Consider the following 16073-nt stretch of genomic DNA (forward strand, 5'->3'; position numbering starts at 1 on the left):
TTTTAGTCTCTCGCTCCCACATCGTTAGCATGGTCTCCGGTGCCACCTTCTTTTGTGTTCATCGTTCACAAAATCACTTCGTGCAAGAGACCAAAGAATCACTTGGCTTGTTTCTACACTGCTTGCAATTGAGCTCTAACCCTATGTAACTGAAACCCTCGCGTGCTAATAAATCCTCGCCTGTTAGTTACAGCGCTTGTCTGAGTTGAATTTATGTATTGAATTTATTTTGTCTGAGTCTGAACTTTATGCCTGGCACTAGTTGCGGGAAATACGCACCCAAAGTGTGCCACAAAATGCATTGCTGTTACGGTTAATGTTTCCACGCTGTGGAAAAGTGCACTACAAAGAGCACTACAAATGCTGCTCATTGAAGAGCATTAGGTTAGGTAAACAGTTTTCTTTGATGTGAATAAATGAACACTGCTAAATGTGCAACATTGACTAGCATATGAAGTGGTTGTTACCATGCTTCTCGCTTCTGAAGCAAGAGTCGTGTTTCTTGCTTTGCAGCGTTCCATGGTCGAGCGACTTCCCACGTCAACGGCTCCAACGTCGATGGAGTCGGTCCAGGCAACTGACCAAGTGATCACGGCACTTTGATGTTGTCTGTGGCCAAATCGGGTGCAGCAGTACACTGCGACGCTTCTCAGCCTGTGCTTAGTGTCACGTGAAGATCAGCGTTGCATTGCTGGCTTTTTCCTGATCAACCCCTCAAATTTCGGTGATACCTCCGAGCTGTGTGTAAATCTGACTTAGTGTACTGCAAAGTATGCCAGTGAGTTCACTGCCACGTGAATGAAGAACTTCTATATATCTGGAGTACAGATGAACAGTACCAGTGACACAGTTTTAAGAACCCGAGTGTGCCTGGCCTGCCGTGCAGCGTATTACGTGCCTTCTGGTTATAAAATTCATTATGGCGTGTTTCGTAACGAGTCATGCAAGTTGGTTTGAAGCACTCGTTCTTGAGCTACCATTTGTATTTGCTGAAGAACATGGTTACCGCCCGTGTCGTTGATCTTGTTTCTTAGCCATTGTGTTGTTTGATTATTATTATTAATGTTATTATTATTGTTGAGTAGTAAACTTGTTGATTTGTGATTTCGAGACCTGCTGCACGTGTTCAAAAGCAAAAGTGGCTACAATATTTGTATTTTGAGCGGCAGTAAGAGGCTTTACTTCATGCACGTGTGGTCACGGTGAAGATTTGCCATTGTGCCAACCTTTTTATGTCAGCAAAACTTGAAGTTATTGCAAGTTCTTCAAAGTGCACGCCATATCATATATTGCAAGTATATATGATATATCATATCACATACAGTTAAACCTCGATATAACAAACTTCAGTGCAACGAAATTCTTGATATAACGAAGTATTTAATATTTTGTAGCTTCTTGTCCATAGAATGCCATCTATTGGAAACCTCTATATAACGGAGTGTGTTTATGCATAATTTCAATATAAAAAAATTTCACTGCTGCCGCGAAGAAATGCCGAGACAATAAATGGAAACTACCGCCGATGAAGATGGTCAAATAGTTTAATTAAAAGCGGCTAACGCACCTCTCATATCGTGTGCCGAGCGACCAAAAGCAACCGCCGAAGCGGAGCAGCATCATATTCTGTATAAAGTAAAAGTGTGATAAGATCATATTGCACCCTTTGCGCTCTATGCTTTGGTTGCGAGTGAAAGCATATGAGCATGAGCCGAGAAGGATGGTGGCTTGATGAGTGCAGCCTTCCCGTGTGAGTAAGGGGAAAAGGGGCTGAGGGGGTGGGAGTTCACTTGCAGTAACACCATCAAATGTGCGCGCAGATGGGAGGGAGGGAGTTGGGCCAGTCGCACAGCCGTTTATGCGCACGGCTGTCAGCACGGCTGAGGGCATACATAGCCCACGCACCCTCCTATAGAGATAACCTGCGACGTGTGCAAAGAGTGGGCGTGGTGAGATGGCGTGGCATCATGTGCGCTGTCTTCCCACACGTTTAGTTCTGGAGGTTCCGTAATCTCGAGTTTCGGAGGTGCGTTGAAGCGACAAGCAGACGAAGCATTCGCTCTCCGCTGCCTGCACTTTTCCTGATAGCGTCGTCCCGCTGCGGGTGACACTGTCAACCACAGAGGCGGAATGGATGCGAAAGCGTCGCTGGCTTTGCTTTGTATCGCCGATGTGAACATATTGTCAACAGTGCATGAAGCCGCACACTTTGTCACCGACTGTCAAATTCAACGAACGGAATTTTTTTTCTCACTCAACTTTGCTTTTTTACGATTGACCGATTACTAGTCGGAAAAATTTGCAGCCCCTTCCATGTAAGGAAAATCCATCGGTGACTGTACTTTGCGTTTAAGGTTGATTTTCAATAGAAAGAAATTTCGATATAACAAAGCAAATTGCCGATTTTACCGACTTTGTTATATCGAGGTTTAACTGGTGCCAGTTACATTTTCTCAGGATGTGGAAATGCTAGCTTAACCATATTTCACCATCAGCAGCCTGCCTCATGTTTGTTTTTTTGTCACTGTGCTACAGCTGGTGGAATGCAAGTTGATTGGCGCTACATATGCTGTTGTGATTTGAGACGAAATTGTTTGATGTGCTCACAAAACTTCGGAAACTTCTTGCAACTATACTTCATATTGATTACTCTATAGATTCATTCAGCATCTGCACCTCTTTTATCAAGATATCAATTGGTAAAGCATCAATTTCTTCTCTCTCCTTTCTTTTATTTATTACGACAATTTTATAAATAATTGGCCTTTTTGTTTTCAAGCAGTTAAACCACCGCACAACCATGTATATGTTTAAAAGCATAACTTTGTTGGCTACAAAATGCACCAGCTATGCTCAAAGTAACGTTTTAACATTGACAGCTAAGTGAGCTCGTGCTTTGGTGTACTGTCTCTGATGTCGTTGTCCTAATTTTTGTACTGTTCTTCCGCCATGAATTCAACATGAACTGATCCTAATTTTTATTTGTTGCTTTTTTTCCCTTGCAAGTGGATGGCTTTAACTTGCTAATGTACTAGTGTGGCTCTAGCTTTTCTTTAAAGGTGGAAGTGTGGATTACGCATGGTTCTTTACATTATATTGAGTCAAAGGTTCTTGCATTTCTGAAGTGTGTGCATGCCTGAATGTGCACGTGCATGTCTGAAGCATCCTAAATGTGTCATGTTTGACGAGATATGTCAGCGAACACTTGTAGAAACGCGAAACTTTATTTGGGAATTGCACGCACACATTTGAAATGATCTGGGAAGTGCTGTGTGTTTGATCATGGATGTGAAGTTGTGGTGCATAGGTGTAACAAGACACCAACGGAGAAACACAGATCGTAGACTCAGGTTCGTGCAGCGCAACTTCAAATTCATGATGAATAGTCAAATAGACTTCACACAACCTTTCAATATGTGTACGTGTTTGTTATCACAATAGCCTTTGCACAAGCTTAGGAAATTGACCATAGTTGTCAGGAAGGCTAGCCAACTGCCCTCAAGAGCCAGAATGGAAATTTCTAGACTATTAGTGAACCAGCAGTGGCTACTTTCACAAATTCCTTCTCTGCAGTTGTGTATCAGCGTCAGTTCTTCAATAATGTTTGTGGCACGATTCACTAGGGTTTTTGTGAACTTTGTGTCCAGAACTCTAGAGGTTGTGTACTACATGGTCACTGTAGTGAAGAGCGTTAGTACAACACAGACATACTACTGTTAATGTGTTCCTGTGTAGATATGAAGTTGCACTGCACGTGGAGGCATCTGGTGGAGAACTGCTGAACCAAAATGTTCTATACCAAATATTCTGAATTGAGCTGTTGCTGCAGTGTCATTACAACACCATGCTTTAGTCGTACACTGCCAATAGAGAGACATCCTGTGGATATGCGCTAAAGCAAAAGTGCTAAGCCATGGCCTCCGAGATTTTCGTGCACCGGCAGGTTTCTCAGCCAGTACACGCACATCTCGGAGGCCATGGCCCGACCAAATTGTTGCAGGACTACTGTTTCAGTGCAGTTTCATTCGTGGTGTATTACCGTGCAGAAAATTGTCTGACAATTAGCAGACATTTCTGTACGTTTGAATGCAGCAGCTGCAAGGCATGTGATTACCATGCTATTTGTACAGCTGAAATGGGTACGTTTTGGGGGTTATACACTCTTAAACAAATATACACCCTTTGGGGTGTATATTTGCCACGCAACAATAATCTTCATCTGTCTTGCTTGCGTTTCCTTACTTGAAAACACTGCGCTCGCTACTTTCCTGTGGAGAATGCTCTGTCATGTTGATAACGGGTATGTCGTTCGTGACTTAGAAGTACTAGGCTCGTCGCGTTAAAGAAAGGAAATGCTTACAAGACAGATGACAATTATTGTTGTTTGGCAAAAGGGTGTAATTTTGCTTAAGAGTGTATGCCAGTCATGCTGGCCACTTTCAATCGGAATCAAGCCCAATTGGCTCCTTTGTGCAAGCTCCAGAAGGGAGCCAATCGCAACGAAATTCAATTCCGATAGGGCTTGATCGCACTTGAAAGTGCCTGTGTGACGCCTGTATTAGACTCTCTTTTAGACAGCTGCAGCTTGGTGGGAAATCTACATAAGTGACTATGTTGCCTTTAGAGATGCTTTTTCACCATGGGGATTGACCAGGCCTGAATTGCGCTATGTAAAGCATGTCTGCCCTGCTGAGTTTTGCTTGTGCAACTGCTCCATGAGATGTCACTAGGAGCATTTTGCTTTCCAATATGTGGAGATCAAGTCAAGGCAATCCAGGGTTTTGCTGGTTTCTATGTGCTGGTCTGAGCCACTTGTTTCTCAGCAAACACAAATTGCACAGCAGAACTGATGATGTTGGCACTTGACCAAAATATTTGTGTTGTTTGAGTAAAATAGTATTTATCTGTTGATGTGCAAATATTTTATAAGCACTGTGTTTGTGAGCAGCAGTTTGTATTGTGGATGCCTTTCACAGCTACATAAACCATTTTAATGTTTGCAGTGGAGCCATTCAGTTGTACATGCCGTCTGACAGCAGCCATACAAGCGTACCAACTTTAAGAGCTTTTATCTATCCCTTTGTTATGTTCTTCGATGTAATGCGAGCCACTTCCTTAGGATCTTAAACTGCTGAATGTATATTATCTTTGAACTAGTCCTATCAATTCTTCTGCTGTATAGGTTGTGTTGTCCTTTCCTATCTTTACCCATGCCAAACTGCATAACTAATTAACACATCTTGAGAGTATATACCTACTGCTTTTGTGATAATTTTCATATGAAGGTACGCAAAATGAGAGTTGTGGTCTCTTGGAAGAATAAAGTGTGAAAGTGAGATGTTTATCATGATGCTTTTACTTTTTGCACTGTGTATGCCTGCATCTTCTTTAAAAAAAAAAAAAACTGGAAAGAGCCTTCGCAAATGTATGCCAACCTAAGCAATTGATACATCAAAGGCAGTAAAGCTGTGTTTAATGTATCGTGAGTGAGTTTTCGCACCCTTAGTTGGAAGTGCTAGGGGTGTGCTTACTGACAGTTCTTAGTGATGATTCATCACTAACGACACCCTGGTCATGCAACCGCATTGAGGCACCCACGCAGGCTGCAGTGCTGAACTAGACTGTGGGCTTTCGCCGCCACAGCCACACAAACTACTAGCTGACCTCCGATGTGGAGCCAGTAAGACGTGACATGGGAAACAAAATTTTCATATCACTGGCTAAAAAAAAACTTGCTATGAATTTGTTGTCTTTCTGAGTGAGGTGAACGCAAGGCAACTTTTATTTTATCATTGACAGTTACGCGTCAAAGCAAAAGTGTAGGACTCCGATGCAGGTTGCGCTGCTGACTGTTCTTTGATTGACACTTGATACCGAGCACGCCATCACTGCACGAAAACCAAAATATTGTCGCTGTTCAATCAGTAAAATATCTGGTTGGCAGGATGTGTTCAGCTTTATTACCGTCATTCTTGCTAAATTATTTTGCAGGTTTCTAAACTGAATTTAGGCAAATTTTATTTATGTTAAGTCAGACTGCATTGTGAATCTGTTCACAATGAGGATTTGCTGTAGATGACAACAAATAAAGGGCAGTGCCTTGCAGTGAGCAGCCCAGTTTCGGGTTTGCAGCATCTGGTATAGGTTTGCAAGCCTAGATAGAGTTGCGATCATACCTTTTCAGTCATTTTGCCTCTACATGCATGAGTTGAAAGGTATTGTTTATGTTTTCCTGCTTTGGCGCCTAGAACTATTCCAAACTGTTCGCATGGATACGTAATTGTTTAGCCTAAACAGGTGTGCAGTTGAATTCGAGCAAAATCGTACAGCAAAGCATTTGTCTAGTCTTCAGCGACAGTTTGTCAAAAGGGTGGTTTAACATAAGTGGCAAACAGTTGAAAAAGATGGCATGTTATCAGGAGCTTGTAGCTTGCTGTTATATAATAGTTATGCACATAATGCTGCACATAACAAAACATTTGTAGGCATTCAAGCAATTCACTATAAACAAATGGCAGAAAAAGATCAGAAATGTCAAGGAATAGTTCCAGAACAGTGTATGAAACAACTTTTCCTGCAAAGCAGAAAAGAAGCAATGGCTTGAGGCTTGAGAAGGTCATTTTTCTAGTTCCTTGCTGATCCTGAAGGAAGGCTGATAATGATGCCAGTAATTTCAAAAGCCAGCAAAACATGTTTGATGGAATTGGAGACTTGTAGTGTTGAGATAGCTAAACTGTGCAGCACATTGTTCTGCAGAATAATTTTGTGCAGCGATGCTATGTCTTGCTATGGTGTAGGACTGCTACGATAATGTTGGCCAGTCATTAAGGGCTAATGCTAAGATTATGATGAGCTTCTGAAGCATATGGTACATATCCACAATTGGAGATGGGCCATGAATTGGGTGTTTGTACGCACAGACGTGCAAGAAAGAGTGAAGAATTGGAAATGGTAAAACTGGGAACAATGTATTGTCTTGCTGGGCAGATGAACCAGATGAATGGATGATTACATTTATAAGAAATAAACGAATGCCTGTGCTTCGATAACGTTTGCTTTGATGGTTAGTGTACAGGAAGTTATGCTCGATTCTAAGCCACACAATACACTGTATAGTATGAAAACCCGCGTATACCTGAAATTTTGCATATTAATACGCTGTTTTTGTGTGAGCACAAAATTACAATGGACACGCAACAGCCTAATGTGAACAACGGAGCAGAAAAAAGGCATAGAAGAAGTAAAATTTCGCAGTTGTTGCAGCAGCCCAAAGCACCGGCCGTCAAGAGAATCAGGAACTTGCCACGTGTTCTGTTGCACTAGCTGTATTGTTGGATAGCCTGCAACAAAGCCTAATTTTCCATCCATCAAAGTAGCTGTCTATTGCATCCTCAGCTGCATCATCATGTAGCCTACAACATAGACTACAGCTTTCTCTTGTAGGTGCGAGGAAACCATCAAGCACCTATTGTGTACCTGTCCTCGCTATGACGTACGTCGCTCTCGCAGGAAAACTTTAAACCAACTGGAGTCGATATCGTTCCCCGAGTCAAAGATACTCGAACCGTGGCTACAGACGCCACTGGCACAAAAAGCGATTCGTGCACTAGTACACTACTTGAAGTGCATCGGTTTAAGAGACCGCTCATAGTGTCCCTGTGCCTCACCCACGTGCACTCAGTGCTCACTCATTCCCCTTTCCCTTACCGCTGGTGTAGGGTAACAAACCGGGCGCTCGTCTGGTTGACCTCCTTGCCTTTCCTCTCCTCGCTCTCTCTCTCTCTCTTATGGAAGCAGCTGTCTATCGCATGTTCAAACTTCCCGCTTTCGTTATTTCATGATGATGATGAATGATCTAACGCGTGTTGACACGCAACGGCTAGAATTGCTATCACACGTACGCTGCAGAAACTTGTGTATTTGAGGCCACGACGACAAAAATTTTTGTGCTGATACCGCTGCTTGTTTCTTCACCACACGCCCTAGTTAATTTCCGCAGTTTTCGAGAAACTGAGGCTGTTGCCGATGATACTGAGCCTGATGAGCTTCCGGTCTTGAACCATCGTCAACACATGTTCCGTTTTCTGTCTGCTGTGGGTTGCGGTCGTTGCGGCTTGTCGCTTGTGGTTTTTCCATCTCGTGTGGTCGTGATCCTTACCACGAGTCGTCATGAAGAAGCGCTTTCACGGCAAGAGTAGAGGAGGCAAATATTCGGCGGACCGCGTAAACAAGCAAGAGCGGCTGAGCTGCGATGACACCTCGGACCCGAGACCGGAGAGGGACTCCGACGGTGAGACGGTAGGCGCGAAGTTGAATCAAAGCGGTGGCCTCGCGTTACGTGAATTATGAATGATAGGAGTCTTTATGCACGTTGCAGATGACGACAAGGGCGAGGAGAGAGTGAGGTGGCCCTTCTCGGCGGCTATGTGGGAGTTGGGCCACTGCGATCCCAAACGATGCACCGGACGCAAGCTAGCGCGCAAGGGTCTTGTGCGGCTGCTGCGACTGGGGCAGCGATTTCCCGGAGTCGTACTCACGCCGTCGGCTACCCGCTGCTTGTCACCTGAGGACAGGTGAGACTGAAGAAGTATGCAGACGCACAGAAGCCGGGCTGCCTAGCGGTGTACGTAGAGGAGCGGGGATTTTCCGAGTCGTCGTCATGTTCGCGTATTCTTGCCGCTCAGGGGTATTGTAACGAGCTCGAAATAACGAGTTCTGCGCAGCTTCAGTCCCGGTTTAGCGAACTTTTTCAAATCGAACTCAGGAAGTTGAGATCATCGCTGAAAAAGTGCGCGTATCAATTGTTTGAAATGTCCCCGGAATTCGTGGCTATCGCGGGTTCCTTAAGGCGTTTTGTAAACGCCGTCAAATAAGTCATGACGACCTGCTGCTAGTTATCATTCCACGTGGTGACGTGATGAAAAACGTTGACTTGAAGGCAGATATTTATTGGCAATGTCTATTCCCCTGGCAGCTGGATGAATTTCTGAAGCGAATTCACGTACCTCCTATATTGGCTTAAGAAGTTAGGTTAGGTTAGAGTAGGGCACACCTGCAAGCAGTTTTTCCCCGGAAGTTTGTCACGTGACTTCTGAGCGCCGATTGAAGTCGATTGGCGAAAGAAACTCGTTTCAGAAATTCTCCCGGCTGCCAAGAGAACAAGCACTGCCTTATTTATTAGCTATGTTAGGTAGACTAGCAGAGCAGGTCATATTCAGAGCTGGCGTAAGAGCTGTGCGCCCTTGGCAAAGAAACTAACAAGAAAAAATTCTTCAGGGAAGTGGTGTCACAGCATGGCGTGGCACTTGTCGACTGCTCATGGGCACGGCTCGATGAGGTGCCGTTCGGCCAGATGCGTGGAGGCCATCCACGACTGCTGCCCCATCTGGTGGCTGCAAACCCCGTCAACTACGGCCGACCCCTACAGTTGTCGTGCGTCGAGGCATTGGCTGCTGCCTGCTACATCACAGGTGTGCATACTTTGTGGTTGCTTATCGATCGGTGCAGTGCATGATGGGACAGCAGCATTGTTTTCGATTTATCATGCACTTTGAGCATTTTGCAATTGACTAAGTTAACCCTTTAAGGACGAGACATAATATCTGCACCAAATGTTTATTTTTCATCGTAATGTGGAAAATACACGGATAATAGGAATATTCAGTGAAAACAAGATATCACTTTGTGGAAACTTCAGCTATAGGTTTGACGCCTGTGGGCAACACCAGGTAGAACACTGGAAGCGAGCTTCACTCCAAGCCCTCCATGGCTTCGTTTGGAACTTGTACAGACAGTTGTCGTTGGACAGGAAACAGAGGCATACATTGCATTTCGACTGCATTACCTGTATGATAGCACTGTGGCGGGGGATTTTGCATTGGTCTTTCTTGTTTGACCGTGTTTTCAAAGGAAAGGGAGCTGTGTACCAAACTTGTTCTTCCCCGTCCTCTGTGCCTGCTCTAAACAACAAAATAGCACTTGCTGCCTATAATTCAATTTTGGCCAGACATTTAGCCGGATACCTCGTACACAAAACCAAAACTCATACAAAAGAAAAGTTACTTTTTCGGGAGGTGTTGTTGCTGCCTGTAGGCAGCTGTCAACCATAAAGTGTTAAGGGGAGGGGCACAATGAAAGGAGCTTGTAGACTTTCCTGCATCTTACTTTTATGCTATGTATGATGGCTTGCACTAATTGTCATGGCTGCCATATTGGTGGTCCACTAGCACAGTGAAAAAGCTGTGCCTTAAAGGAATACTGATGCATATTTTCAAAGTTTTAGAAGCTTTACCACACGCTTCTTGCTCGTGAAAGGGTGGTGCTTAGCGAGTATGACAGTTGAGCAATGCTTATGAGATAATGTGGTACTAAAGTTGGTCTCGAAAAGCTGGGCCTGGTGACACAGGACAAGATTTGCTGATGCCCAGTGAGGCTATACTTGTGGACGTTTCTCGACTATGAAGCAAAGGCTACGAAATCAAAGCAGGCCTGATGCATTACTGCTGGAAGTAGTGCCACAGTTTCGTTCATATTTTCCTACTTGGGAAATGGGGAATGTTACTGTTTCTTTTTTTCTACAGCACCTAATTTCTCATTGCCTAACCCACACGACCCTCTCCTGTCTCCCTTACACCCTCTCACCGACGCTGGAGGGGTGCAAGGGAGAGGCGCGACGAAGGCGGGCTGTGTGGCACAAAGGCACGTGTGGCAAAGTGGCTCGCATTTTCTTTCCCTTGATTTCGCATTCCTTTCTTTCTTTCCTTTTTTTTTGCACAGACACCCAGTAGCCAGATTTAATTGTAGCTGATAATGCGACACGGGAACATTGTAGTAAGTGGTAACCATAGAACCCAAACATGCATTCACAATGCCGCAGCTGCTCATTGTTAGATCTGAGTAATGTTTAAACCAGTGATGTTATAAGGAGCTTCAACTGTACTCCCTTCTGTTTAATTAAAGTATTTGACTGTTTGGCTCCTCTGCTTTTTTTCATGCAACCCTGTTGTAACAGTTAACGGTTATAACAATGGGATTTTCTTGGCACTTGAATATTGTTATAGGTGTGTGCGACTGTATTGTTATTCTATTTTTTCTTTACATTGAGCAAGTGTAACCATGCCAGAGCTGCTGTCTTACTGATCTGACTCAGGAACCTACCTCTTGCGGACATGCAGGCTTTGAGCAACTAGCGAGAGAGAGTCTGAGGACCTTCAAGTGGGGACATGCCTTCCTGGAGCTTAACGAGGAGCTTCTGGAAGCCTACAGTACAGCTGCTAATGGTGCGGCTGTCCTGGAGATACAGCAACGACATTTGGACCAGGCTCGCTGGGACAGACAAAACCGAGGCAAGCTTCTTTCCTTTCACGGAACACTAAAATAAGTACTGGAGGTTAACCAGAACTTACTCTGGCAAAGGACTCAGCACTATTGTTCAGGGAATAACAAGAGAAGAAAAAAAGAAAAGACTGGTATAATCATACACTCAAGAAAAGCATGCAACATCCTTGCAACTTATTGTGCAAGGGCGACCGTTTATATCAAAAGCGGGCAAAAATTTTTTGTAAGAACAAGAGGAACATGAGAGGCAGCAACATATTTTACTAAATATCTTTGATTGCTTCTTGGCGACTTCTGCGTCCAACATTCTCTTCAAATAACACTCCTTATAATTTGATCAAATGCTCTATCGAAGCTCGTGTTGTTCCTCACTCAGATTATCCCTTCGAGCTCTCTTGTCCTCCATAGCGGAAGTAGAATTAGTTCAGATTAGGCCACCATTCTTTGAAAACTGTTGTGTGCACTTCTTTGGAAAGAAATGGCGATCGTTACAGAAGAGAAAAAAAAAACGGACAACATGAAACTTTCCCTTTTAAATTTTGAACTGATGCCGGTGATGTCGGCGGAACATTGCAAACTTTGGGGTATCTTTGTCATTCTGGACCCTCTTTCTAAGCTCAAGAAATTGACAAAAGTTGTTAGCTTGACTCCTTGCTTACTGTTTAATATCATGTAATCTATCTTTTTATTACTGAACAGTTATCAAGCTTTGAGAACACACTGCCAAAATCCATAAGTGGTGCTTACATTTAGGCGCACAATTAAAGAACCCCAAGTAGCCAAAATTAATGCGGAGCCCCCACTATGGGGTGCCTCATAATGAGGTTGTAGTTTTGGCACGCAAAACAGCACATTTTTTTTCTCCTTTTTCACTTAGTGATCCTCTGATCAAAGTATAACTGACCTGTTTGCAGTTAAAAAAGTATAATCTACCAAGCTAACTTAAGTTATTATTCCTGTTTTATGTTCTTTCAAATCTCCGTTAGAGAAAGGCTATTCGCAGAGTGACTTTCTCACATCCTGTCAAAGCCAAAGGGGGCCATCCTGTGTCATTGACTGGAAATGACTGGAAATTCTCGTTGTAGGAAGTACTTTTCAAAAAATGTGTTAAGACGCATCTGGAAACACATTGTCAAGTGCCTTCTTTTGAACTCATCACATTGTGTTTAATTCATTGTGTTATGTGCTAGTATACTGCCGTGCTCTGCACATGTTAAAATGGGCAAGGCATGTGCTGACAGTTGTGTTTATCCTTCATCGGGCCAGAGGATAGTGATGGTACGGGCAAGAGGGACTTGCTCACGGGACCGCTTCACTACAAGCACTAACGTATCTCATGATGTGCATTTGGTGTACATACCTCTACGACACAAATTTTTCTGCCTGTGTGTTCTGGGGAGAGAGGTGAATGCCCATGACGTATTGAAGGTACCTTCTGTACATTTCGAAACAGGCTTGGCCACAGGTGACTAACTTGTACTGGCTGCACTCCTCTTGTGCAGGTGACATGGAGCTGCCACCAACTGACAGCAGCAGCACTGACAGGTAAGAACGTGAACGCAAATGCCATCCATGTTCAGGAGACCCTTTGTTCAAGGTATAGAGTGACACACTAGAGGAAAACCTGATGCTAGTGCATGCACTATGGTGCTTCAACGAGTGCGAGATCGATGGGTCATGCGTGGATTTGCTTCAACTTCGTCCTTCTGGCTTTGAGCGACTGTCCAGTTTTTTATATCGAGCTTCGCAAAGCTAATTGGCTTGTGGTCACACATTGCACATCCTATGATAATGTACATGCTACCCTACCCTGTCGTTACACCATAAGTTTGTGTATGTTGCGCCACAAGCTGTATCTGTTTAATGAACCTTTATCACACTAACCTAGTTTTGAAAGGCTAGCTTCCACCCGAGTGGTTAAACATCATCCCTCAGTGATTCTCACTTCAAAGTTGGTATTGCCACGTGTCGTACTGATGCATGCTAAGAGTCTTTTGTGCCCCTAAACTAGCAGTGATTGTAACTACCTTCTGCCACTGCCATCATTGACGGTTGCCTTGAAAAATGCTGTCATTGATATTGTGCGATTACCTACTCCTTTTTGAAATGCTTTCACGGCCTTGAGAGCATGAAAAGAAATTGATTTGGCAGCTAAATTATCCTTTTGGGTTCTTTTCAATACAACCAAAGTGATGCGTCTGAAGAAAAAAAAAAACTATTTTTTTAATGCCATTTACTGTAAGAATCATACAAAATAACAGACAAATGATGCGAAAGGAAGCACACGGGAAATTAACTGTATTGTTGAATTGAAACGTAGAAATAATAACAAAAAGGAAAATGAAAGGGAACGAAAGGTTGATGGTTATGCATGCTGCGCTCTACCTGTTCAGCTACAAAGCCTTGGCACCTGTGGCTGAAAGGGCATTCTACATCTACTGCCTTGGCCATGAGTATTGGCTAACACTCCCAAGGCCAATATTGTACACAAACACCCACGAAAATGCTCGGAGGGATGGAACTGAGCTAGCTTAATTGGCATAGTAATGCACCTGTAATGCAGAAATGTGGGTTCTGGTTCCTACCAGTTTCTGCAGGTTCCTTCCTGCCTGCAGCATATTATCTCTTCATCCACTTTTATTTTTTTTACCTTATTATTTCTACATTTCAATTAAACATAAAATTTACTTCCACTATACTTTCTCTAGTGTCATTGTCTATCGCTTTGTACGAGTGTAACTAACAAAAATTGGGCCCCTCGGTTCCCCAAGTTCTTCTCACTTCCTAACTGTGCAACAGTTATACAATATTTGTGTACACTAAAACTTTGCTTAGCGCATAAAGCTTGCATTTGAGAACAAAACTTGCCAAATGGGCCTTCTTATATGGTCTCATGTGGTTGAAGAAGATTGCTGTCCCAGATGAAGTGAAATACGAGTTGGGTATGGACTTCGAAGACGTCTTGTTTTCCCCTTATTGTGACCGCCTATTATTTATGAATATCAATAAACATATGTCTTCTCATAACAATATAACCAGGGCCATTGCCGATGCCTGCAATTTTGTTCTGTAGGACAGAGCAATCTCTCTGATGACGGTGTGCATGCTGGCTAGGCCATGAACAATGTCATTTGAGTTTAGTGCGTTAAAACTATGAATGCAAAATGTGTTATGGGACATTTCACTTTCAGGCGCCCTTAAAATTTGCACTTTGTGTCCTTGCAGTTCAGAAGATGAAGCAGCAGATGAAGCGGTATCAAATCAGTCCCAGGAGGAAAAGATCATGGACAAAAACCCTGCAGTTGAATGTTCGCTTGCGGGACTGAAAGCAACAGAGTAAACACATATTGTACAGACAACACTTGTTTAATTAGTGTTCTTTTACCACTTGACACAGTCTGAATTGGTGTTTTACGGTTTTACTGGCCAGCCAAAAGGTATGTCCATTGGCTGGCTTCCCTGCAAACTTTCCTGCTTTTGGTAACATGGACTCATTAGTCATAAGCCATAGAACCAGATTCTTTTGCTTTCTTTTTTTTTTTACCTTGAGACATGCTGATGTTATATGCGGTGCAGCTATATCAATTAGACAGTCCATTACTGTGACAGCATTGCAGTGGCTGAAGGGTGTGCTGTGTCTCATTGTATGTACAGACACCCACACTTACGGTCTAGAACGCTTGAGCGGTGTGCCGCAAGCCATAGTCTACATTTGCCAGCAGCTGTAAAGTTCTAAATATTGGGCTTAGAACTTTGTGGCTTGCATGTCGTAGTGGCAGCCTCTAGACACAAGCAATGTGTCCTAAATGCAGCAACTATGCTGAAATGACACAGTCTCTTTCTCACAGTGTACTTGCTGATCAGGAACATCTGTACCAGAGCGAGGACACATTATGAATTATATGGTGATGTGCTTGTAAAACTTGCATCGGCTTGGTAAGTTGCAAGTTGAGTCAAATGGCAGAATCATTAACAGTGCATTTGACTGGCCGCTTTCAAGCACTATAGAATGCTCTCGCAGAGTGGTTTACATTCGGCTAATCAAAATTGAGTGCTCAGAGGCACTCTCACCTTTGAGCTGAGAGTGTGACTGAGATTCGACAGATTCCTGGTCACGTGGCTATTCCGATTGCTCTGGGAGCACCTAGCACATTTGGCTGGCTTTCTTTGGCTCCAATCTCTAGAGGGCTACTTTTCGCTACAAACCGAGTTGGAGTGTGGCAGGAACCAGTCGAATGTACCATTAGCAAGGCTATGCAATGGCCCCACCCCATAGCAGTAACCCTGAAAGTTGTCTTGCCTGTAGAAATAAAATTTTACCTCGTGGTACCGCACAGCCCAAGGTGGAAATGTAAATAAGAAAAAAAAAAGAAAATGGAAGAAAAAAGTTGCAGTTCATCTGAAAGACGAAGCATTAGCAAGGTATCACACAACTGCATAAAGTAACTTTCTGTTACGACTGCTACCGGGCAGGAACGGCATCTGGCCGGACGGCCAGGAGAATAATAACACTCACACAAGAACGGGAACACTGCACCCGTTTATTCAGTGACATCCTTTTTCTAGACGTTCTGAAGCTGCTGTGCACATGCGCACGGCGAACATGTTTTTTTCTCTTCGTTGTCGTTTTCACTTTGCAGCACATTCATAGTTCTATCAGCCGTATAATTGCAGCAAACATTCGCTTACTAATTAAATTGGCAAGCATGGTGCCACGCACGCACAGGCAGACATGA

At 43.6% G+C, this 16073-nt stretch overlaps 2 protein-coding genes and 1 long non-coding RNA gene across 3 annotated transcripts in view; all 3 read left to right on the forward strand.

Annotated features, from left to right (window-relative positions):
- The window catches only part of ebo (ellipsoid body open), a 34041-nt gene extending 29039 nt beyond the window's left edge, over positions 1-5002 (forward strand). Inside the window, exon 19 of the mRNA XM_065446403.1 lies at positions 514-5002. The gene's annotated coding sequence lies outside the window, so the exon portion shown is untranslated. The remainder of the gene's footprint in view (positions 1-513) is intronic.
- A 3005-nt stretch (positions 5003-8007) lies between these two features.
- Positions 8008-11395, forward strand: LOC135913703 (18S rRNA aminocarboxypropyltransferase). The gene is made up of 4 exons (XM_065446285.2): positions 8008-8290; positions 8378-8573; positions 9277-9470; positions 11175-11395. The coding sequence occupies exons 1-4, from the start codon at positions 8170-8172 to the stop codon at positions 11378-11380; spliced, it is 717 nt and encodes a 238-aa protein (XP_065302357.2). The 5' UTR covers positions 8008-8169; the 3' UTR covers positions 11381-11395.
- A 704-nt stretch (positions 11396-12099) lies between these two features.
- LOC139048528 (uncharacterized) lies at positions 12100-15666 on the forward strand. Its single transcript, XR_011507751.1, has 2 exons — positions 12100-12882; positions 14563-15666. It is a non-coding gene; the product is annotated as an uncharacterized lncRNA (long non-coding RNA).
- The last annotated feature ends 407 nt before the right edge of the window (positions 15667-16073 follow it).

This window comes from Dermacentor albipictus, chromosome 8 (assembly GCF_038994185.2).
Source record: "Dermacentor albipictus isolate Rhodes 1998 colony chromosome 8, USDA_Dalb.pri_finalv2, whole genome shotgun sequence".
NCBI lineage: Eukaryota > Metazoa > Arthropoda > Arachnida > Ixodida > Ixodidae > Dermacentor > Dermacentor albipictus.